Source organism: Hordeum vulgare, chromosome 4H (assembly GCF_904849725.1).
Source record: "Hordeum vulgare subsp. vulgare chromosome 4H, MorexV3_pseudomolecules_assembly, whole genome shotgun sequence".
NCBI lineage: Eukaryota > Viridiplantae > Streptophyta > Magnoliopsida > Poales > Poaceae > Hordeum > Hordeum vulgare.
The window spans coordinates 442844425-442868968 of record NC_058521.1 but is presented as its reverse complement, the minus strand read 5'-3'; the positions used below and the strand labels follow the sequence as shown (position 1 = coordinate 442868968).

Below are 24544 nucleotides of genomic sequence, written 5' to 3'. Positions count from 1 at the left end.
TGGATGCAGTTTCGAGACGTTGCGTTGTTTTTCAAAGCGGTGTCATAAACTACCCTCACCTCCCTTCCTCACCACTCTCTCCCCTCTTCCCCACTCCCACCGACGGCGACGACCGTCGGAGCGACGACACGAGGATCTAAGACGGTGGCGACCACCAAGGCGACTTCAGACCTCCACCGAAGGGCATCGGCCATGGCAGTAAGTCCTTGACCTCTCTAGACTAACTCCGACCACTCGGGTTAGATTTAATTGGAGCACGCGGTAGGAGAGTGAGTGAGGGGGTGAACACATCGAGTGTGGGGGGATTGGATTCGGCACCGACGGTATCTTGAGTTCATGCCTAATCGATAGATTACATCAAGGGTGAGGATTGGGGTACTACATATTTGTCTAGCCGCGACAACCCTGCAGTCACGTCGAGCAGCGGTGGGGCGTAGACTTCTTCTTTTCTTCTTTGTCGTCGCCTTCTTCCGCATCGTTTTCTTCCTCATTGTCACTGTCAAGAATGATGGGTCTTCCACGGTCGCCCTGGCCATCATTTGCACCTCGTCGTCTTCCTCCGCCAGATCCACTACAATACTTGTTATCCAGTACACCATGGCATGGTGGACCTTGGGACGCTTGTAATCCCTGTACTTGGCCAACTTGGCCCTCTGTCGAGCGTCGCCGGAGTTGGCCTGATTCATGGCCTAACGAAGGATGTAGACTCACATAGCGCCCTTCGTTGGGTTAGGAATCAGCGTCTTCAACTCCTTCGTCGTCGCCTTGTTAACCACAGCGTCGACCTCCTTGTGCACTTGAGCCATGCTCATGAAGTTCGAGCACATTTCCATTGTGTCCTCAAACTTTGCGCGGTCACCGAGCAAGCACCCGACAAATAATGCCTTCCATCCCATGCCCTAGGGGAAAAGGGTTGGGGATGGAGATCATGGTGAGGGAGAGGTGGTGAAACAGAGAAGTTGAAGAAGGGAGGTGGTGAAAACAGGAGAAGAGGTGAAAATGGGAGAGGGTTTGAGTGCGGTGTTGGGTAAGAAGTGTGTGTAAATATAGGAGTGTTAGGCGGGTAGGCATTAATGGTGACCTTTAAAGTGTGTCGTTGATAATGCAGAAGGACAAGGGCAAGGAGGTGGTGCCACCATCGGAGAAGGGCAAGGAGGTCGTGTCGCCATTAGTGGACGTGCCGGTGCATGATCACCCTAACGCCAAGCAAAGGAACTACGAGCACTACCATGAGGAGGCACGACCCACCCACTTCTGCAAGGTGATCTTTGCTCCGGAGCTGGAGGCTCTGCCTTTGCCTCTGGACCTCATGAAGCACTTCCCTGTCGTGCCTACAGAGTTCAGTCCAAAGACGAACACCAATTGCTCCTATAGGGTCATGGAGAAGGTGGTCGACGAAAGGGTCACCCTTGATCAGGGTTGAGCCTCACCCTGAACACCATGAAGGTGATCATCTTCAATGATGACGGGATGCAAGTGGTCACCAAGTGCAAGAAGCACGACGACGTCTTCGCCGTGAGCGCGTAAATGAGTTGTGGTTCATAGTTCCGTGTTGGTTATAGGTTTAAAACTTTGTTATGTGTTGTGGTCTCATTTCGAACTTGTCGTACTATGTTAAACTTATCGTACTATGTGTTGAGATTTTGATGCGTCCTTATTTTTTTTTTCTTATTGCTCTAGCTACGTGCCTCTAGTAACCTCACGAGATCGAGGATAAGGTTACCACACTATTGTACTGGATGTAACCAAACAACCGGACTTGTGTTTTCCCTCAAACCCTGATGCAACCAAACAACTCGCCTTTCCTTTCGGCACATGCATGCTAGAGGGGATGCAGGCAACTAATAAACATGCACATGTTGGTGTTTTTCTTGCATATGTTGAGATAGGCCCAACTAGAACAAGTATGCAAAGTGTCCAAAAACGATGCGGGTAACCAAACGCACCCTAAACATCCCTCGTTTTTATGCATTATGCATACAACTCTTTTTCCACATAACCAATAGAATTTATCTATGTGATAAGGGTCTGGAACTGATTTTCAGCATTATATTCGACGGCAATTTTCTGCTCAAATGCCTATATTCACATTTTAAGAATTCATAAAGAAACTATAAGGGAAAGTTATGAATGTGCTCCATGGCAGGTGCACCTTCTATCTAGGACGTTGGTGTTCGTATTGAGATCCGTGTCTATAACTTTCCCTTTTTTGTTTCTTCCAAACAAAAAAAATGAATCTGAAACTTTGCATGTCAATGCCACATGTGTACAACAAATGTGCATAATTTTTTCCAAAGCTATTAGTTTATCGAAAATATCTATAATGATAAGTATTACAATAAATTATATCAATTTAGATATTTTTGTTGCACAAAATTATATTTGAAACTTTTTGCATAGTGTAGTATTTACGTGTTATTGACTTGCTATGCTTTAATTTCAAATGCTTTGTTGTGACATCCCGGTTACCAGCTATACAATCCCATGTAATCAAGCTAGAGTGATGGCCAAGGCTAAACTAATGCTTTTGCTAAACAATATTTGATCTGAATTGGAATCATATCTCATTTCAAATTCGTATTGAAATTAAAAATCCTTTTAATAACTCGTTTAAATATTTTCATAAACCTAAAAAAATCATGTTTGGGTTACAAATATTCATGTGGTATTTATAAAATTAGAACCAACATCCATGGAGGGCTCCACCCACAAGGGGTCCATGAAGAAGCGGCATTGTCTATTCCACCATGGCTTACGTCCATGAAGGACTAGCCTCACTCACTATAGATCTTCACAAAGCAGGTGATCTCCTTGCCCGTACAAACTTCTTGGTTGAACTCCACAACACAGAGTAGGAGGCTCAAAAGCAACACCTAGCCAATCTAGGAGGCAACACCCTCCAAAAGGTAATAGATGCGGTAGAACAATGAACTCCTTGCTCTTATGCTTCAAAAGATATGCATGGGTAGGAGAGATTGATTTTGTGGAACGCAACTTGGGAGGTTAGAGATCAAGTTTCGAATGAATGGATTGGAATGTCTTGAGCTCAACACATGAGTAGGTGGTTCTCTCTCAGAAAAATGGATCTGGAAAGTGTGTGCGTGTTATGAGTGCTTCCTCTACGAATAAGAGGAGGTGGAGGGGTATATATAGGAATCCCCCAAAATCCAACAGTTACAACATTATTGTCCAACTCGGTGACACCGAAATGAGTCTCGGTGGTACCGAGTTGCACTAAATGTGGCAACTTTTGAATTCTCGTTGAGACCGATATATGAATCTTGTGGTACCGATACGATGACCTAGAGCAGTTTCCAAATCTCGGTGGTACCAATTTCAATCTCCGAAATTCCGATTCTTTAAATAGAGATTCCATAAAGTTGGTCACTGTCTTTCGGTGGCACCGATATGAAAGTTGGTGGTACCAAGAGATTAGGATTTGGCAAAGGACCTGTGTGGTGAAAAATTGGTAGGGCCAAATGGAAAAACTTGGTGGCACCGATTTTGTTGTTTTGGCTTGGGACAAAGATTTTGTGAGAGAAATGCTAAGTATTTTTGGTGGCTATCTCTAAGCACTTGAGCAACCAATTCATCATAACACCTCACCCCTTTTAATAGTATTGGCTTTCCTATGGACTCAAAAGTGATTTCTCATAAATATAAAATGTAGAGTCCTCTTGCTTGAAGCTTAGCCAATCATGTTCCTTTCCTTGCATCAAGGGGTTTCTCCTCACAATCCTTTAGTCAATGCTCTATGTTGACTATACCTGAATATACTAGGTAAAAGTGTTAGTTCAAGAGACAATGTATGTTGTCATGAATTATCAAAACGACCAAGGGAGCATATGTGCTTTCAAGCACGGAAGATCCAGAGAAGAAGCAGCTAGTGGCCAAGCGACATCGACTCGAGTCACTACGTGAAGACCACATCGGTTGGTAGCATATTTGGTCCAGCTTGTTGTGTTATGTTTAGAAGATCTTCCTGAAAAGAGTAGACTTTTGCCTTCTCTAGCTGGGCTGGAAGGAAAGGGCAAATTAATCTCCATGCACGTGCTTAAGGTCTCTGCCTATATAGTGTTTCTAGCATTTTTGGATTTGTGTTGTGAGTGGATATGACCTGGATGCAAACTATGTGTATGTACATATGAATAATACCGGATGCAAACTCTATGCACTAAATGTACTATTGTGGGATGGATAGAAGATATGTCTAGGGGGGTGAATAGACTAATTGTCAAGATAAAATTCCTAACCTAACCCAATTTCAAGGAAGGTAGAAAATCAGCAGTTCTAACAAGTATAGTACACCCTATACATGCTAGACAACAAATATGGCAACGAAAAAGTAAAGACTTTGCACATGTAAAGGAGTAAGGTAGGGAGATCAAACACATGAGGTTGACACAACGATTTTTGGCATGGTTCTGATAGGTGGTGCTATCGTACGTCCATGTCAGTGGAGACTTCAACCCACGGAGGGCAACGTCTGCGATAGTCCATGGAGGGCTCCACCCACAATGGGTCCACGAAGAAGCGGCTTTGTCTATTCCACCATGGCTTCCTCTCACGAAGGACTAGCCTTATTCACGATAGATCTTTACGAAGTAGGTGATCTCCTTGCCCTTACAAACATCTTGGTTCAACTCCACAACATGAAGTAGGAGGCTCCCAGGCGACACCTAGCCAATCTAGGAGGTACCACCCTCCAAAAGGTAATAAATGTGGTAGATCAGTGAACTCCTTGCTCTTGTGCTTCTAAAGATAGTCTCCTCAACACAAAACCACTCTCTCAAAGAATAGGCATGGGTAGGAGAGATTGATTTGGTGGAAAGTAGTTTGGGGAGGCTAGAGATCAAGTTTTAAATGATTGGATTGGAATATCTTGGTCTCAACACATGAGTAGGTGATTCTCTCTCAGAAAATGGATCTGGCAATGAAGTGTGTGTTCTGAGTGCTTTTTCCCATGAATGAGAGGTGGGTGAAGGGGTATATATAGGCAGTACACAAAATCCAACCGTTACACCCAAAGTGGCAAACTCGGTGACACGAAAGTCATAAACTCGGTGGTACCGATTCACACAAAAGTCAACACTTTTGAATCTCGATGGGACCGATCACAACTCGGTGGCACCGAAAAGGTGACTAACGGTCAGATGACCAAACTCGGTGGCACCGATACTCAAACTCGGAAATTCCGATTTTGTGTATCGAGGCAATAGAAAGTTGGTCACCCTGAACTCGGTAGCACCGATATGGATTCGGTTGCACCGATTTGATGGGAATGGTTTGGGTTTCTGTGTGAGCTCAAACTCGTTGGGTCCGAAATATGAAAGTTTTTGCCACCGAATTTGAGCATGTGGAATAGGACATAGTGGTTATGTGAGAAAAATGCTGAGTATTTTGGTGGCTAACTTTGAGCACTTGAGCAACCAGTTCATTTTACTACCTCACCCCCTTTTAATAGTATTGGCTTTCCTATGGACTCAAAAGTGATTTCTCAAAAATATAAAATAAAGAGTCTTCTAGCTTGAATCTTGAGCCAATCCTATCCCTTTCTTGTATGAAGGGACATCTCCACATAAGCCTTTAGCCAAAGCTCTCCATGGACTATTCCTGAAATATCTAGGTAAAAGTGTTAGACCAAGAGACAATGTATGTTGTCATGAATTATCAAAACCACCAAGGGAGCATATTGTGCTTTTAGCTACGTACATCACAATACAGTGCATTTTTCAATTTCAAAAATTTATAGCAGTGGCGGGCAGAGCATAGTGCTCGTTAGTGGTGCATCTTGCTTCGGTGCAAACTTGCTCTAGTATCTCTGCCCGCCATTGGTGGCCTTTTAGAAGTGGTGGGAGATCACTGGCGGGCTGGCCTGAGCCCTAGCCCGCCACTGATGGCCATTTTGCGTCCACAAGTGCTATGCCTTTTTGCAGTAGTGAGGAGGCATCGCCGAAGACTAGACTTGATGTTGCTTCGGGTGCGCGCTTCCCTGTGCTGACTGCTCATCCAAAATTTCTTCTAGCTCCAGATCGAGTAGCAAACACATGCAACTTTAGTGGATCTTATCAAAATTCTTTTGCATCGTGACAAATTTATGATTTATAAGTGACTGAAACTCTTGGAACTCATTCTTGTCCTCCTCACGATACCGATGCAAGGTCTTCACGTCGAGCTCCAGTGACTCCAACTGCAACACCGCTGTGTCGCCTGACACCGCCGACTTTGACATGCTCCTTGCTGGATCTCGAGACAGTCGAGCAAAAGGGTGGGAAAGAGAGGGAACTTTGAGATCTCCTCCTCCGGTCTACCAATGCCAACACCGACTCCAACACCCTTCTCCCAGAAGCACCGTCCCCACTCAGCCGTAGGAATTTTACCACCGGGAAAATTTTTCTCAGCAACTCGGACTAAATACAGACTACCTTCGAGCATTGCCACTCTGGCCACCCCCAAGAACACCGTCACCAGAATTAGAGGTCGTGAAGGGATTTTTGAGCCGCTCTATGCACCCAATTCACGCCTCCGCCAAGAACCAACTGGCTGTAGATACCAATTGTCAGGATCCGAACTGTTCTAAGCTAAACAGGGTAGTTGATCTTAGGACAAATCCGAGAAATTGATGTAGGGTTTATATTACTCAAAAGGGAAAAGTAAGGATAGCTCGCCACCGGTGTTTAGGGTTTATACCCAAGTGCATATTACATGATCCAAATTGAAGGAGATCAATGGGGCTTTATAGCCATTACACGCTAAGGTGGAATCAAAAGCAAAGGAGCCCACATGCTCTTGCCCGAAAGTAAACACCGACGGGACGATGATCAGGATCCGTTAGATGACACATCAACGACACAGAGACGACTCGAGTGGCGAACCCTTATGGACGCGTGTGAGCCACTGGATGGCAGTTCGACGGTGCAGATGCATACTGGCACGTAGGAACAGGGGAAGGTTATCTCTGTAGCCCGATCTCATCTAGGGATGGCAATGAGTACCCATTATCCACGTACCTTGTGGGTAAAAGCTCTATTAGGGTAAGGACATGGGACAAAAACTTACCCATGAGTATATAAACAAGAAAATCTGAAACCCATCGGGTAGAGCGAGTACGGGTATGGGATCATGTAACCCATACCCATATATCCATGTACCCATATAAAATCTATGTAAACTCAAAATTATCTCTACAATCTACACTATGCCAATAATTTATGAATTTAAAGTGTATGTCTATGTGTTGTTGTTTATGACTATATGATGTTGTTTTACAATTATGTGTTGTAGTTATAATCTATCTTTGTAAACTATATGATACAATGCATTTTATAACTATAAGTTGTTTAAATTGATGTTTTGCAAATATGAGTAATTTTATCCGCGGGTACCCGTCTACCCTACCAGGTAACGAGTATGGAGAAAAAATATACCCGTTCACGGGTATGAATAAGGGTAATGGACAATATCATATGGGGCAGGTAAGGATATGGAGATGCTCCACTCGTACCCATACCTAGGGGTGCCATCCCTAATCTCACCGGCTCGCTGACGCCGTCGCCGCCTGCCTCGCTGGCAGACGCCCAACATCCGTCCCTACCCGGTGCCACCTCGCCTGCAGCCCAGTCCGCACTCGGCACGCCTCACTACTCTGTCTCGCAGCTCCCACCCAAATGCTTTCCCGTCTCCTCCCACGCGGCCACCACCGTCGCCTCCTCCAAACCCTACAACCGGCAGCCGCCGCCGCGGGTGAACTCCACCAGAGGTTGTGCTCTACCGCGGCGGCATCGAGCCCAAGCCTTTCGATATGGCGGCGGAAGAAGGAGATGGGGAAGGAAGGCCTTATGGCGGTCGCGCAGCTCAAGCGGCTCGCTGCGCTACCCCCTGCCGGAGGCCACCAGAGGCTGGTGGAGTACATGAAATTGCATGTGTCTCGACTCCTCCGTACGGACCTCCTCGCTGTCCTCGCTGAACTGCTTCGCCAGGACCACGTCCTCCTCTCCATGAAGGTACCGCTTCCACCCCCGATAAGTCTGCTCGCGTTTCTGTTTCTTTTGCGAATACATCTAGCTTGTTATTGCCTTTTCTCTAGTACTCTCGCCCTAATTGAGAGTTAAACTAATAATTATGCTGCTGTTTGAGGCAAATGGGTCTTATATGGGGTTGCAGTGGTGTTGAACTGTTGATTGTCAAGTTATGTGCATATGGATGTAGGAAATTAGTGGTTCAGATATGTTATCAACACCGAAATGGCTTCCACTCTACAGTTCTTCGGTTGCATGATTGGGGACTAGAGGATCCAACTCTTTAATTGCACCTAAGAAACCTGTGACTTTTTAATCACAGGCCATGATTCATAAAGCTGTTGTATGCAGAAATATATCATGCATATGTTTTATGTACTGGTTAGGACTGATCGATGAACTGGTTAGGTGCATAAACTTGCAACCAAGAGGTTCAGAGTTCAAAACTGGCTGGTGTGTGGCCCACCTTTCCTCATCAGCTTGAGCTTTTGGGTGGGGCAACTAAATTGCAGCCCACTTTCGGTCCATGTTTAGGCCTGAGGGAGCCACACGTGAGGGGGAGTGTTGACGTATAAATGCATAGCCCACCTTTCCTCATGAGCTTGAGCTTTTGGGTGAACTGGCTGGTGCGTGCTGTTCTACATCGTCTATGGTAACACAATACCAAGACTTTGCGAGTTGTCGAGAGCACTTGCGTGCATTCCGATCCTCATGGCGAGATACAGGAGCATCCACGATCAATGTGTGTCATAACAAGGCTGCATGCTCCGCCAGAAGGGGCAAAAATTGGAGCAATGCAAGCCGAGAGAGCGCCGACGAACACAAACATTGATTGGGAGCTTTGCCACAGGAAATCAGAACAATTAGCAAGCTGCAAAGGCACCTTGCGCCACCTTTGAGCAAAGATGAACCGAGACTACACCAAGCGCACGAAGCTCGCTGCAACACAACGTTGCCATTGCAGGGAACTGAACAAGCACAACATCAGGGAGTCAACGTCGAGGCACCACGGGAAGGGGTGCTTAAGGGGGTGGTCGTCGTCATAGAAGCAAAGGCAAGCCGAGTATAGGTGCACCCTAGACCATGCTTCATGGGAGGTTTACGACCCAGGGTAGCGACATCATGGCCGCTCAAATACAAGATCTGAGCAGGGATTTCTCCCAGAGTACACGTAACATATACAAGATGGGGGATCAATAGAACATTGTCAAGATGGAAAAGGGAATTCTTCCACCTGAATATACTACTCAAAGTGACCATTATGCCAATATAGTGAACTAGCTTCTTAAAAGAAAAAAGAGAGTGATCCAGCTTATAAGGAAAACCGGATTGAAAACCTGAACAAGTTGGCCCCGTTTATGAGGAAAGCCAGGTCGAAAACCATACAAGTAACAAGGGTAAAAAGAAAATGGGAGAAAAAGAATGGGAGCCCATGACAAGGCACAACCCAACCAATAAACGACAATACCATCACCAAAAGACACAAGAGATGCGGGGGGTGTCATATAGGGTAACACAATACCAAGACTTTGCAGAGTTGTCGAGAGCACTCGCGTGCGTCCGATCCCCATGGCTTGATACATGGTCATCCACAATCAACGAGTGTCATAGCATGATTGCAGGCTCCGCCAGAAGGAGGAGGGGCAAGAACTGTAGCAATGCAAGTCAAGAGAGTGTCAACGAACACAAACATTGACTGGGAACTCCGCTATAGGAAATCAAAACAATTAGCAAGTTGCGGAGGCACCTTGCGCCAGCTTTGAGCAAAGATGAACGGAGACTACACCAAGAGCACGAAGCTCGCCGCAACACAACGGTCGCCATTGCAGGGAACTGAGCAAACACAACAACAGGGAGTCAACGTCGAGGCACCACAAGGAGGAGCGGGCTGCCGTCGTTGTCGTAGAAGTCGGAGGCAATAAGAGAATAGGTGCACTCTAGACCACACCTCAATGGAGGTTTATGATGCAAGGGAGTGATGTCGTGGTCGCTCAAATACAAGATCCGAGTAGGGATTTCTCCCAGAGTACAACCAAACTATGGCAGACTGGGCATCAAACAACGCCATGAAGATGAAAACTGACATGAAGCGTCGTCGCTGTCTCGGCAAACATCAGCTGTCCAACTATGGATTTCTCCCAATCACCAATTACAACGTCCATGCAAGGGACACACCACAACCGCCAATACCGTCGGGCAACGCTGGAATGACTGGCCCCAGATCCAGGCAATTCCTGCAGTCAAGCACCTTGATGTCGAGGCGCTGGCGAGGCGACCCCGGCGGGCAGGCATGGCCACAAATGGCTGCAGTCCATCGGGAGAACTGGGAGGTGGTTGGAGGCACAACGCTCCTTCGTTGGAGAGCGACAGAGCGTACAGAGAGGCACGAGGACAACTAGATGTCAGGGTGATGTAGGTGGGGAGGTGCAGGAGGCAAATCTGACTTTTGGATCTATGACGAGGGCGACGCGGAAGCGTCTGGAGCACCACACGGGGGCAAGGAGGTGGAGGAGGTCTCAAGCGGGGAGGGAAGGCAGAGCTGCACCATCGATGGTGACCGCGCAGTTGAGGGTGGTCAAGAGCGGAGGGGTGTCAGGGGAGGGTGTGGATAAATCTGGGAACGGGTTGATAACCAAACCATAACTAAACCATACCCATACATGTATGTATCAAAACCAAACCTGAACCATAACCAATTAATATCATTTTCAGCCCAACCAAACTAAACCCAATATTTTCCTCACCCAAACCAGTTTAAACCCAATACATAACTATGGGTTTAAACCCAATACAAAACCATATTAAACTTTGGTTTAATAGTGACATGCCAAACAATATTTTGAACAATAATATTTAAAATGATCATGGAATATATTCGGATGCGCCCTTGGGAGTTTGTGAGGGCAATACATGGAATATATTTAACCATTAATTCCCCGAACGCCGGCAACAGGAATAACAGAACAGAGATGACCGAGCGGGACATTGATGACAGTAGCCAGATGCAAAAAGGGTTCAGTACAGCGTTCAGTAGCCAGATGCAAACAGGAATAACAGGAATAACACGAACAGGAATATCACTCTAAAATGCACAAAGGGTTCAGTACCCTACTTCTACATTCAGAATGCTCATGTCAGCCAACAACACAATTAGGAGGGAAACGATGACGTCCATTCCGATGACCGAGCGGGACATTGGCTCGTAGAGTAAGTGCTGTGACACCACTGCTTCATCAGTATTTGCACACGGCCTTGGGGTCTCCTTCTACGACAACCAGTTCTTGTTCATAGTGCTCCCATACTTTGGACCTTCTAGCATGTGGTACTTGACTCATATCCTCATCCATGGAATCGGCAGTCTCAGAACCCTCCGAGGTAGACATTCCTCAAATTTTTAGAGCACACTGCATGGGAAAAAACCAGCAAAGTATATTAGACAAAATGGTTCAAGACAGGGATAGGAGGGATAGGAAACCAGCAAAGTATATTAGACAAAATCATTTGCGGCTCTTGTTCTTTCAGAACACTGCACACCACAATGAGACTGAATGCTAAATAATTAAGAATGACAGTACATGCCAAAATCTAAACTGGCTCAAGAATTCCTAAGAACTGCTCATTTACGGAGCACTTGGGTGAAGTATTAGATGGAACCAAAAAGGGCATTGGGCTGCGCTAAAAAAATTAGCTGTACTAAACCAGGAACAGTGACTGTGAACCAAGCAAGTCTCAGGCATCATATTCTGAAGACAAAAAACTGGGTGCAAGAGCTTCGTTGCAACTGTCTACTAAAACAAATTAGACAGACCCAAGTGGTTAACTGCACATTTATCAGGTTTATTAATCTTCTCCAGCACATGTATACATCACACTGACACTAAATAATTCTAAATGGCTTATAGCACACCAAAATCTAAAAGTTGGCTTTAAGAATTCCTGAGAGCAACTGTGTCGGATTACTTTTATCAGCTATTTCCTTGGCTGTGCCGGATTTGTTTTTCACAGAATATGTAGCTAGGCTGCGTATAACTGTGTCTTCATTTTGTCAGGAAGAAATTAACTCGAGAGGAGATGTGATACAAAACCTCTAAAATCAAACGGTAAATATGTATTTCATGCACAAAAAGTTAACCTCTGAATTGGAATAAGGTACAGAACAATCAGTTTGCCTCGACCAACAAGGTGAATCATCATACTTATAAGATGACAAGGTCCAACTCTCTGTGTTTGTGTTGGCACGCGTACTTTTCTTATACAGATCTGTGGCTGGTGTTTCTTCTGATTAGGACCATCAAGCATGCAATGCACGGCAGAGGAATAGACTTTAGGCACCAATAATGGATGGATGGCCGTGGGATCAGGGCACAATGCTAGTGACATTGCACTAATCTACTGCAGCACTAGCACTTACTAATTGCAAGATTAGAGGCCAGACATTGCCAATTTTCAGTAGCACCTAGCAGGTTAATATCGCCAGTATCAGGTCCCGAAACTACTCTGCTGCTTCATCTTAGTCCGTACCAAGGAGGAACAACTTAACAGGGCGCACGGATCCGGTCCGATCCGATCCAATCCAATCCGATCCAAGGAGTGCCAGTAGAAAAAATTCCACCTTTCTCCCAGAAATCAGAAGAGAGGGGGGAAGGAGAAGCTCTACCCGCTGCAGGATTGAGAAAGGGAAGGGGAATCAGGGTGGGAGGTGGAAGATGGAGGGAGTACCTGCGTGCAGCGGCCCTTCTCACGCGCTCCAGCAGGGGAGGAGACCTGCGTGCAGCGGCCCTTCTCACGCGCTCCAGCAGGGGAGGAGGTGGTGCGGGCGTGTTGCGGCCGGCGCCCGGCGGGGAGGAGCTTGTGCGTGCGGCGGCCGAGTCGAGAAGGAGGAGAAGGTGGTGCAGCCGTGCGGGCTTGCTCGCAGACTCGCAGTTGTGGCCGAACCAATGCAATAACCGGGTTCTACCCACAGTTCAAGCCCAAAAAACATAAAACGGTTTAGGCCCATAACCAGCCATATCCAAATTGCTTTCTCTGTAAACCCAAACCAAACCAAACTTAAAAAGCCTCAACCCAATTAAACCTAAACCAGTCAAAGTCCAGTATACAAACCAAACCATTTTAACCAGTTTTTTTAAAACCATTCTCAGATTTAGGTGTGGATGCGGAAGGGCGGTATGGCGCATGGGACGTGCGGCAGAGCTAGAGATCCGACATGGGAACTGCCGGCACCTAAAAAGCACGGACACGGCAGGAATTGCCGATTGGCCATCCTGATACGGTGACACGGCGGGATGCGCGTATCCCGTATTATCCCCTGATTTTCGATTTAGAAAAAAGAAAAAAATTAAGGGATACGACGGGATACGTCAGGGACACGGTGGGGATACGGCCCGGACAAGGATCAGTCAAGCACTTGATAAAAGAGACACTGAATGGGGCAGTATTCTCTATTCTACTCTCTTTCTCTTTAATTTTCTGTATTAACTTTATATTACATGGCATATTTTTATTTTATTTTATATATACCGACCGTATCCCTGAATGGCTGTTTTTGGAAAATGCCGTGTCCCGTATCCCCGTCTTTCCGTCCCCGTGTCCGTGCTTTTTAGGCCGGCACAAGGGGACCCGCCGCCAATTGGGTGATGTCACATTGGAAAAACCAGCAGGCCGCGGCAAGCGTGGATAGGAGACTAAGGGACCGACACAACCAGCAAAGGATCTGGTGGTGACAGAGCTCGCCATGCGTCGACGAAAGAAGCGGGCGCCAACACTTCGTCAAGGCCTAGGTTCGTGGCAAGGATGCGGGACCCGCCGAGCCGCCTCGGGGATATGACGCGTGGGTGGGTGGGTGGGTGGGGGGGGCTCTCATCAATTTTCAAGTGATATTGTTCGGTATCTTCTTACTGTCCACAAGTGATATTGTTCGATATCTTCTTACTGTCCAAAATGGGAACCATTTACTATTTATATTCAGTTGAAGTTTTGGATTTTCATGGCCAACTCTATGAGACTGTACATGTAACGAAAACATATTCATCATTCCTTCACAATAAATTGTATTTGCTTTTGTCATCCCAAACTCTGAATTTACCGGGGTTACAACTTTTTATTGTATATTTACATGCCACACCATTCATGGTGGTTAATTCAAGGATTTGACGGTTTATTTTGCCAAAGTAGTTTTTGTAATAACCCAGGTTCCAAACTAGCTTAGACCTAACCCGACTAGGGTTGGCGACGCACTATGGAATTAACCAATTCAAAATGGTTAACCCATGGTTAGTTTCCATGGAACTCTTGCCCTTATATGTTGGTGGTGTCCTATTTCCTAAGCAATGTGGGATAATCCCTTCATAGTCAAAAAAAAAGTGGGATAATCCCACACGTGCCTTATTTAAAAGGGTCGGGTTATCACACACACCCACCTTCAAAGGAACCCACGTCCAGTGCACCATCAACATACCCACCTTCAAAGGAACCCACGTCCGGTGCAGCATCAACATACCCACCCTAGGGAAATGACCATGTTCTCACCCTCTTGGTACACAAATATGCATACATGTGCCATATGCTGGTGCCCTAAATGTTGACGTACCTGTGCAACTGTGAGGGTCCATTGAGATACAACTTCTGTAAAGTCCTGGAAACATATGAATGAAATATTTGGTGCCTCCTAAGGTTGTTCGGAAATGATGTGGTTGGCTCGGCCATGTTCAGCTTTTCCTGGTGCACGACGTGCACTCACTGGTGTCTGTCCTTTTGCTTCCTATGGCGTCTTGGTTGCAGACCCTAAATTTAACTTTGCCGGTGTGGGCTCGGTGTTTCACTTGTTGGGGGCAAGCATTAGTAAAGTGTCCCTCTAGCCGCAGCTGTAGCATGCCTTGCTTGCCATGTTGGCATGTCTTCAGTTCTTGGCATCCGATAGTAATTGTGCAGAGGATTGTTATTGGGCCTCGGCAATCTAGTATTCTAACACTTGGTAGCCTGGACACTGGTTGGTATTCTGGCAGGAGCTACCCACCCATGGTGACCTGCCACGGCGTTCTGCGCTTGCAGTACTCAAGCCCTCTCCTAGATTCTCTCTTGGAGTGACCTTGTTGATGAGGTGTTGAAGGTGGCGAAGTAGTTGGATGCCTGTGTATCCGTAAGTTGGGATTCAGTACCTTGAAAAATCGTGCTTTCTTGTCTGCCTCAGTTGGGTCGTCAGCTTTCCCATGGCCGCCAATTTAGTAGTGGCTCAAGTACTCTGATAGAAACATCTTTCTCTGGGTTAGAGCCTGGAACTCATCCCTCTCTGATTCCTTGTCTAGATTGGTTGAGTTCAGGAGGACCTAGCCTTCAACCTTTGAAGGATTGAAAGACCCTTTGGATGCTGATGATTGGTCAAAGGACATACTCCGTACAAAGGAAGTTATGTTGCCAACTGCAATGGGCCAGTCTGTGTCAAACTCAAATTAGCGGCACACCAGCTCAAAGGTGTGGCCTAAGAATATTGCGGAACTTACTGAATTTCACATGCTGATGCGAAAGGCATCTTGTGGAATGAGTTCGCCAGTGCCTTGCATACGACTTAGTTCCCTGTGTGCATCCTGGATCTAAAGCGGGATGAGTTTCAGGCTGTAACCCAGGGACAAGATGTCTGTATCGGAGTATGTGAGCTGCTTTACTAACTGGTTCGCTATGGGAGAGCTCTAATTGCAACTGAGAGAGATAGGAAGACAAGATTCTTGAAGGGGATGGATCCCGGGCTAAAGGAAAGATTGATCTCCCGCGATTTCCCTACCTTCCAACACCTCATTAACAAGGTCATCCTTCAAGGGAGCACCGAAGCAGGGTCACCATGGGGTGCCCAACAGAAGACCAAATAGCATCCAAGCTACTAAATTTGGAACATTAGATAACCAAGGTCCAACAACAACGCTCAGTCTCCTAGAGCTAAAGCGGGAGGTCATCACTCCAACACTACAGGGGTGTGGTGTGCTAGAGGCACATTGCTAGTGGCGACCACAACAACAGGACTCACGCCGTTGAAGTTCAATTTGGGCTTGCAAACAGAATGCCACAGCCGGGACTAGGATGGGGCATACTTACTACACACACACCAAGGAATGCAGCTTGCTCACCAGGACAGACAAGGCGTGGCCAAGTCAACCAAGCTACTGCTGAAGAACCTCAGGAGGCACAAGATATTGCCCTTGGTATGTTTGTGGGACTCCACGTCTCCACTGTTCTTTTTATAGTTCAATAACTGGGAAGTTTGACGTGAGTCTGCTGCTGAATAGGCTTGAAGACTATTATTTACTTAAAGGCCCGTGCACGATGGTGCTCAGTTTTACTGATAGATGATAAAATCATAAAATGCATATTTGATCCCTTGGAAATAGAATTATTATATTATCTATTCAGATCCTAATTTCTCAATCACAGAGAAGCTTAGCCTCTTTTTTGATTTCGACATGCTGAGCTATTTTAATTGCGCAGCATGCATTTCTATTGCGAGAAGTGCCATGCGCATTTGTGAGACATGGTCTTGTCTCATTATTACATTGGTTAGTAAGTGGATGTACCTGCAACCTAGAGCAGATCAGTGTAGAAATAATTTATATTTGAATTTCCGTAGGCTTGTGTAAGATTAAGCATATTTGTGTTTTGCAGATATATGGCGTTGTGCGGAAAGAGATCTGGTATCGGCCGGATATGTACTTTTACCGAGACATGCTGCATATGCTAGCTAGGAACAAGAAGGTTGACGAGACAAGGCAGGTCTGGGCAGATCTGAAGTCTGAAGGAGTGATGTTTGATCAGCACACCTATGGTGATATCGTGCGAGTCTTCTGCGATGCCGGCTTGATTGACCTGGCAATGGAATTCTACGAGGACATGAGGAGCTCCCCGGAGCCACCTCTCTCCTTGCCATTCCGGGTTATACTGAAAGGCCTGATCCCGTATCCGGAGCTGAGGGAGAAGATAAAACAAGAATTTCTGGAACTTTTCCCTGATATGATTGTGTATGACCCCCCAGATAGCTTGTCTGATATAGATGATGAATTCAGATTTTGATCCACAATACATAATCGCATACTTTTATTCTTGAAGCTACTATCAAAGATCTACTGGAATGCTCACCTAATCAGCTAGTGTTCTCCCTCTGCGTTGTAGCCGGACCTTCATTTCTCTTGCTTTCGGATGGATCATTTTTTTTTTTTTGGAAAAGGAGGTTCAAACCCCCGGCTTCTACATCAATCGATGCATACTATCATTTTATTAATTATTCAACATAGGTCTTACAAGAACATACATCAAACCACCCGAAGCCACCACTCACACCTACAAAACTCGATAATGTGAAGTGCTCTCACTCTTCATATCTAAAATCGGTGCCGTCACCGATACATCCACATAACGTATCAAAACCCACAGCCGGTGCAGCAGACCTAAACCGTACACCACATGCACACGTTTTAGACGACGTCATCATCATCAGGCCGTTGACCCATCTTCAGAAGAGAGATCTGTATCATCCTTGCCAGTCCGTCCATCCGCCGGCGCCACCACGGCTCGTCAGTCCAGACGCAAAGATTCTAGAAGATCTGTCGTGCGTAGCACCTGCCGACCAGGCATGACACAACGTAGCACCTGTCGACCAGGCATGACTTGACATCTCCATCGAAAGCTCCGTGCAAGATGATCGAGGCCACCACGACGCCAAACAACGCCACCGCCCTGCGCTCATTCGTTCAGACACGAAGATTTTGGAAGAACTGTCGTGCGTAGCACCTACCAACCAGGCATGACTCAGCGTAGCACCTGTCGGCCAGGCATCACTTGATAGTTCCACCAAATCTTCGGGCCAGACGAAGCCGCTTCATCTCCTGCCTCTGTCATCCAGCGATGCTCTACAAACGATGCTCCCAAGAGAGAAACGGCACCGCAGTACCGCCATCGTCCGATCTGAAAAGTCAGATCTTAGGGTTTCCTCCGAAGCAGTGCCCACCACCAGCAACCGTCCAGGACCCACATAGTGCCCACCACCACTCAGCCCTCAAAGCGACACCTTCAGGAAGGTCACGACGTCAAGGACGCCGCCGTTGCCCACCGGAGTTAGGGTTTTCACCCGAGAGGCAGTGAGGTAGGAAGTGAAGGAGCAGACGTAGACCGACGTCTCTAGGAAGAACAACGACGCCCTTGAGCGTCGTCGTCGGCGGGCCGGCCAGGCCTGACCAATGGGTTTCCCCTTATCTGAATATCCTCCACCAGCTTCATCCGTGGCCACGCCGGCAACGCCAGGAAACCGCAGGAGAGAAGCACACCGCGGGTATCTGGTTCTATGAAGATCCAATCTGAACAGTGACGAGTACCACCACCTTGCGCTGGCCGACGGCGTCCGGACGCCGGATCCAGAAGGATCTGAACCGAACTCGACGTCGCACGCGACCACCATGTCTTGCCCCTCCCGCAGCCGCCACACCGCGCCGCAAGAACGAACCCAGTCGTCGACATGCTCTTCACGCCGCCGCTAGGATCCACATGTAGCGCCGCCGCACCGCACGCTAGTCCGGCGCCTCCTCACGAACGGTCGTCCCGCGCCAGCCATGTCGCGTGAAGGGGAGAGGATCCCCGCCGCCGTCCCTACCGGCTAGGCTTCGCCGGGCGGCGCTGCTGACGGCGGCGAGGATGAAGGAGGAGCGAGGAAGGACCGGCGGCGGCTAGGGTTACCCCCTGATCGCCCACGGGGGCGACGGGAGGGGGTTAGGGGGGGGGGGGCGGAAGGGGGCGGCTAGGGTTACCTTTTCTTCGGATGGATCATATCACTCGTAATTCGTGTTAGTTCCTCATTTGACCCAGGAGCTGTCAGGCTACTGAGCACAATAAGAACTTTAGGGGGTGTTTCTTTACAGGGACTTTTTGCTGTAGGGACTAAAAAAGTCCCTTTTAGTCCCACGTGAAAGAAACAGGAGGGACTTTTAGGGACTAAAAGGTGGTATTTGGGACTAAATGAAGAAGTACCTATGGGAGGGACTTTTTGAAACTTTTTTTGACACTTTTTCCAATAATGCCTCTACTTTTAGCATGTCATTTAATAACTTTTAATACATTACTAGGGGTAACATGATCTTTTTACATGTCATTTAATGACATCTAGTCCTTGTTTAGTCCCTGAAAAGAAACGGGTAGGGACTAGGAACTTTTTAGTTGGGACTAAAAAAGCCTTAGGACTTTTAAAAGAAACAGGGCCTTAGTAGCCATTGGTTAATCATGCTTGCCCAACACTAGGCTGTGATATTCTTTGGAGTAGTAAACCTGTGATAGTGGCTAACGGCCATGGCCATTTCAGAAGATAGATGGTGACTAATAACATCCTAGTCCTACTAGAATTAGAACGAATCTCGTCCAGCTCCTCCGTTCCCATCGGACAGGGGGATGTGACTTGCTTGTCCTATCATTCTCCCTTTTCCGTTTCTGCCCAGAGCCAGATCCAGTCCCTCTGCACTGCAACTGCAGTGAGGTGCCGCTCTCAGTCACCCTTTCTACACATCTTTTGAACCCGCCGGTTGCATGCATAGGTATCAGCACCTGGCCGTTGGAAAGCACCGGCAGGGTCAAAGGCACACAGTGAAGTGAAGGATGGCCATGGGGACACCGGGCACCAACCCCACGGCCATGGCCTCCTCCTGAGCCGTGCTCGTGCTGCGCACATTCCTCCAGTAGCGAGTGTACCACATGATGGTCCAGCATGTGGCTTGGTGCATCGCCAGCAGCAGTTGACAAAGCCTGGGCGCAAAGATCCAGCAAAATCTCCCCGGGCACGAAATGAATAAAATGATGGTGTCTCCCGCTCCCGCCCCCGCCCCCGCCGTCCCGTGCAGCCGCTGACGCGGCGGGCCATGACGGCCGTGGGGATCCACGTCCAGCGGCGCGTCGCCGGCCGACACCCCGAGTGCCCCTTCCCCGTTCGCAGATGCGGCTGTCTGCCCCTCCCAAATCCCTCGCTCTTTACTGCCAATAAATTCACTCGCTGCTCACGATGGCGCGAGTATTAAAACCCCCGGCGCACGTGATCGCTGCTGCTGCCGGGGGCGGGGAGTGAAGACCGGAAGAGATAGCCGTTGGCGTCGCAGGCAGGACGTACGGCGGGCCCTGCTGCTGCACTGAATGGGATAAAGATTGGATTCTTTCCGGCCCTGCACCGTAGCGCCGGTCTGCCCTTCAACGTAGCCGTAGGAGTACGAGCTGTTTTAAATTACTACTCTTGGTCGCAGGAGCATGACGAGCTAGCCGTTGGTTAGACGCATCGCATCTGGGATGGTTGAATCCCTTCGGTTAATTATATTCCCTCCTCTCCTTTTTTCCTCTCACCGGCCGCCGCTTTGCATATATAGACTCCAGCACTATTGCTTTTCCCACAGCAGAAACCCACCAAGAGCTCGTCAAAAACAGCGCCTAGCTAGCTAGCGAGCTAGGTACGAGGATACATACATCGCAATTGCATTGCATCACGCGTCGCATTGGGTTTAGATCCTGGAGCTAGCGGTGGTAGCGGTAGAGCTTGGCTAGCCGTTACGTAGTATGGCACCAATGGGTGTGTGGAGGAGCAATAGTGGTGTCACGCTCGCGCTGTCACTGCTGGTCCTCCTGCTGCACTCGGCGTCGCCGGCTCGCGGCCAGGCGTCCGACGGCGTGGTGATCGCGCAGGCGGACCTGCAGGGGCTGCAGGCCATCCGGCAGGCGCTGGTCGACCCGCGGGGGTTCCTGAGCGGGTGGAACGGCACGGGCCTCGGCGCCTGCTCCGGGGAGTGGGCCGGCGTCAAGTGCGCGCGCGGCAAGGTCGTCGCGCTGCAGCTGCCGTTCAAGGGCCTCGCCGGCGCGCTCTCCGACAAGGTCGGCCAGCTCACCGCGCTGCGCAAGCTCAGCTTCCACGACAACGCGCTCGGCGGCCAGGTGCCGGCCGCCATCGGATTCCTGCGCGACCTCCGTGGCCTCTACCTCTTCAACAACCGGTTCGCCGGAGCCGTGCCGCCGACGCTCGGCGGGTGCGCGTTCCTCCAGACGCTCGACCTCAGCGGCAACTCGCTCTCGGGGACCATCCCTTCCTCTCTCGCCAATGCAACCAGGCTCTATAGGCTCAGCCTCGCGTACAACAACCTCTCTGGTGCTGTGCCGGCCAGTCTCACTTCTCTCCGTTTCCTTGAATCCTTTAGCCTCAACAATAACAATCTCAGCGGCGAGATGCCATCCACCATTGGCAATCTCCGGATGCTCCGTGACCTGTCTCTAAGCCACAATTTGATCAGTGGGAGCATCCCCGATGGAATTGGGAACCTCTCAAGGCTCCAATATCTGGACCTTTCTGACAATCTGTTAGGTGGTAGCCTCCCTGTCTCACTCTGCAACGTTACCTCGTTAGTACAGATCAAGCTGGATGGCAATGGCATTGGAGGTCACATTCCTGATGCCATTGACGGGCTCAAGAACCTAACCGAGCTGTCCCTGAGGAGAAATGTTCTTGACGGGGAAATTCCGGCGGCGACCGGGAACCTCTCAAGGCTGTCCTTGCTCGACGTATCTGAGAACAACCTCACGGGAGGGATTCCAGAGTCCCTGAGCAGCCTTGCCAATCTCAACTCTTTCAATGTGTCTTACAACAACCTCTCAGGCCCTGTGCCTGTGGTTCTTTCCAACAGGTTCAATTCCAGCTCCTTCCTAGGAAACCTTGAGCTCTGTGGGTTCAATGGCTCCGATATCTGCACCTCCGCTTCTTCTCCGGCGACCATGGCGTCTCCACCGCTCCCTTTGTCACAGCGGCCGACCCGGCGGCTCAACAGAAAGGAGCTCATCATTGCAGTCGGAGGCATCTGCTTGCTCTTCGGTCTCCTCTTCTGCTGCGTCTTCATTTTCTGGAGGAAAGATAAGAAGGACAGCGCGTCGTCCCAGCAGGGCACCAAGGGCGCCACAACCAAGGATGCCGGCAAGCCTGGCACGCTCGCTGGCAAGGGAAGTGACGCCGGCGGGGACGGCGGTGGCAAGCTAGTCCACTTCGACGGCCCCCTCTCGTTCACAGCGGATGACCTGCTTTGCGCCACCGCGGAGATCCTGGGGAAGAGCACGTATGGAACAGTGTACAAGGCGACCATGGAGGACGGCAGCTACGTGGCGGTGAAGCGGCTCCGGGAGAAGATCGCCAAGAGCAGCAAGGAGTTCGAGGTGGAGGTGAACGCGCTCGGCAAGCTCCGGCACCCTAACCTCCTCTCCCTCAGGGCCTACTACCATGGGCCTAAGGGCGAGAAGCTCCTCGTGTTCGACTTCATGAACAATGGCAACCTGGCCTCTTTCCTCCATGGTAACCACATTTCTTTGGTGCTCTTACTGTTCCATTAGCTTTGGCTTGTTTAATTCTGTGTTCTGACCACAACTCTGCGATGCCCACTGTTCTTGCACTGCAGCTCGCGCGCCTGACAGCCCACCAGTGAGCTGGCCGACGAGGATGAACATCGCCGTGGGCGTGGCGCGGGGGCTGCACCACCTGCACACCGATGCAAGCATGGTGCACGGCAACCTGACGAGCAGCAACATCCTCCTGGACGAGGACAACGACGCCAAGATCGCCGACTGCGGCCTGCCGCGTCTCATGAGCGCCGCGGCCAACAACAATGTGGTGGCCGCGGCGGGTGCGCTTGGCTACCGCGCGCCCGAGCTCTCCAAGCTGAAGAAGGCCAACACCAAGACCGACATCTACAGCCTGGGCATGATCATGCTCGAGCTCCTCACCGGCAAGTCGCCAGGGGACACGACCAACGGGCTCGACCTGCCGCAGTGGGTGGCCTCCGTCGTCGAGGAGGAGTGGACCAACGAGGTGTTCGACCTTGAGCTCATGAAGGACGCGGCCACGGGCTCGGAGACCGGCGAGGAGCTCGTGAAGACGCTGAAACTCGCATTGCATTGCGTCGATCCTTCGCCCGTGGCACGGCCCGAGGCGCAGCAGGTATTGCGGCAGCTCGAGCAGATCAGGCCCTCGATTGCGGTCTCCGCCACCTCGTCCTTCACCGGCGAGCCGAGCCATACTACTGCGACCGCCACTACCATCACCGATGATACAAGATCCACCACCACAGAGTAGTCAGCCTCTTGCAGACTGAAAGAAAATCCCAGCTCTTAGTTTCTTCAGACTATTAATAAGTAGACTCCAGAGTCTATTTTTCAGTCTGTATATAGAGTTCTTAGAGGGCAAGAGAGTTTTGGTGCCCGTGTCATTCTTTCATTCCTAAATTCATTTGTATCTGGCAGAAGCACTCCTTGTTATCAGAAGATGATTCGTGAGTGCTGGCCTCTTTTTACATGTTTCAACGAACATTTGGTGTTTCAGTACTTTGTCTGAACTCTGAAAGGGATGCCATTCGACTCCTCGAAAGAAATATATGGTTTGATTCTTTTAACAGTTGCGCTCTAGTCACGAAGAGCAAGGTAACATTGTACTTCCTCCGTTCCTAAATATAAGTCTTTGTAGAGATTTCACTAGTGAACTACATACCGATGTATATAGACATACTTTAGAGTGTACATAATGAAATCGCTTAAAAGACTTATATTTAGGAACGGAGGGAATATATGCCTTGGTACCGTTTCCATTACGGGATCAGAAAATAAGCCCTGGTGATAGAAGCACTTTGTTGTTGGCTTACATGTGCAAATCTGAACGCACGACAGGTAAAAGATTCTGCATCACTTGCTACCCAAGTTACACAATGTTTATCATCTGCCTGATTCGCAATCACAAATGAGGACGTTAGAGGTACTACTACATCCGTACCAAAATGTAAGACTAAGACGTTTTTTGGTTTTGCATAGGGCATAAACAGTAATGGTACACATACATAGGTTTACAGCAGTAATTCTTTGTAAACGTCTTGCATTTTGTAACGGAGGGAGTAAAATCTAAGGCGGCAAAACGTGTTTGGTAAGTGGCAGATTGTATTCTTTGACGGGGTCACGGCAGATAGTTTCCTACGTTCTGCCACTTTGAACTGCAGGTTTCTTGCTGGTATGGGCAGTGACGTATTCCCTCCATCCTAAATTAAGTGACTCTACTTTATACTAATTTTAATATAAAGTTAGTAGCTTTGTCGCCAATCTCTTGGACCGTTGGACTCTCGGCTCATCCAACTTGCAGTTCCCTGCGGCTGCGGCTGCTGCTGCTGGGTTTGGCAAGGAATTAGCAAGACGGCGTTAACCCATTTTGGTTAGTCGGTACCGTGAATCAAACCCCCAAGGGTACAGTCTCTGTCACCTTTTACTCCTTGGATTAGGTCTGAATCATACCTGCATATCTGTTGATTTGCTCCATTCTTCTGTCTCAACTGCTAGTCAAGGTGAGTCGTATCACTGTCACATGTTCAATGCTTACAAATCGCTTGCTACCATAATCTTTTGTCAAAGAGCAGAACCTATCTGAAGTTGAAGTGTAGTGCTTGCCTACTGAAAATCAAAGTAAGAAAAGAAAATACCCGGTCAATTGGCAGTTTGTTTATTACTGTAAA

At 48.6% G+C, this 24544-nt stretch overlaps 2 protein-coding genes across 3 annotated transcripts; both read left to right on the top strand.

Moving 5' to 3' along the window:
- Nucleotides 1–7528: 7528 nt before the first annotated feature.
- On the top strand, nt 7529–17142 carry LOC123448872 (pentatricopeptide repeat-containing protein At1g62350). Of its 2 annotated transcripts, none has more exons than XM_045125902.1 (2): nt 7529–8003; nt 16668–17142. In XM_045125902.1, the coding sequence occupies exons 1-2, from the start codon at nt 7668–7670 to the stop codon at nt 17070–17072; spliced, it is 741 nt and encodes a 246-aa protein (XP_044981837.1). In that variant the 5' UTR covers nt 7529–7667; the 3' UTR covers nt 17073–17142. The 2 variants fall into 2 exon arrangements, with proteins under 2 accessions (XP_044981837.1, XP_044981838.1); XM_045125903.1 differs by lacking the exon at nt 7529–8003 and adding an exon at nt 15281–16210.
- A 3157-nt stretch (nt 17143–20299) lies between these two features.
- On the top strand, nt 20300–23443 carry LOC123446579 (probable leucine-rich repeat receptor-like protein kinase IMK3). Its single transcript, XM_045123156.1, has 2 exons — nt 20300–22350; nt 22454–23443. The coding sequence occupies exons 1-2, from the start codon at nt 20580–20582 to the stop codon at nt 23125–23127; spliced, it is 2445 nt and encodes an 814-aa protein (XP_044979091.1). The 5' UTR covers nt 20300–20579; the 3' UTR covers nt 23128–23443.
- The last annotated feature ends 1101 nt before the right edge of the window (nt 23444–24544 follow it).

What these genes read in the sequence shown, in the direction of transcription:
- LOC123448872 (XM_045125902.1), top strand. Translation starts at nt 7,668, where the DNA reads ATGCTTTCCCGTCTCCTCCCACGCGGCCACCACCGTCGCCTCCTCCAA. An exon ending in ACGTCCTCCTCTCCATGAAG is followed by an intron (nt 8,004 to 16,667) that starts GTACCGCTTCCA and finishes TGTGTTTTGCAG; the next exon opens with ATATATGGCGTTGTGCGGAA.
- LOC123446579 (XM_045123156.1), top strand. Translation starts at nt 20,580, where the DNA reads ATGGCACCAATGGGTGTGTGGAGGAGCAATAGTGGTGTCACGCTCGCG. An exon ending in CCTGGCCTCTTTCCTCCATG is followed by an intron (nt 22,351 to 22,453) that starts GTAACCACATTT and finishes CTTGCACTGCAG; the next exon opens with CTCGCGCGCCTGACAGCCCA.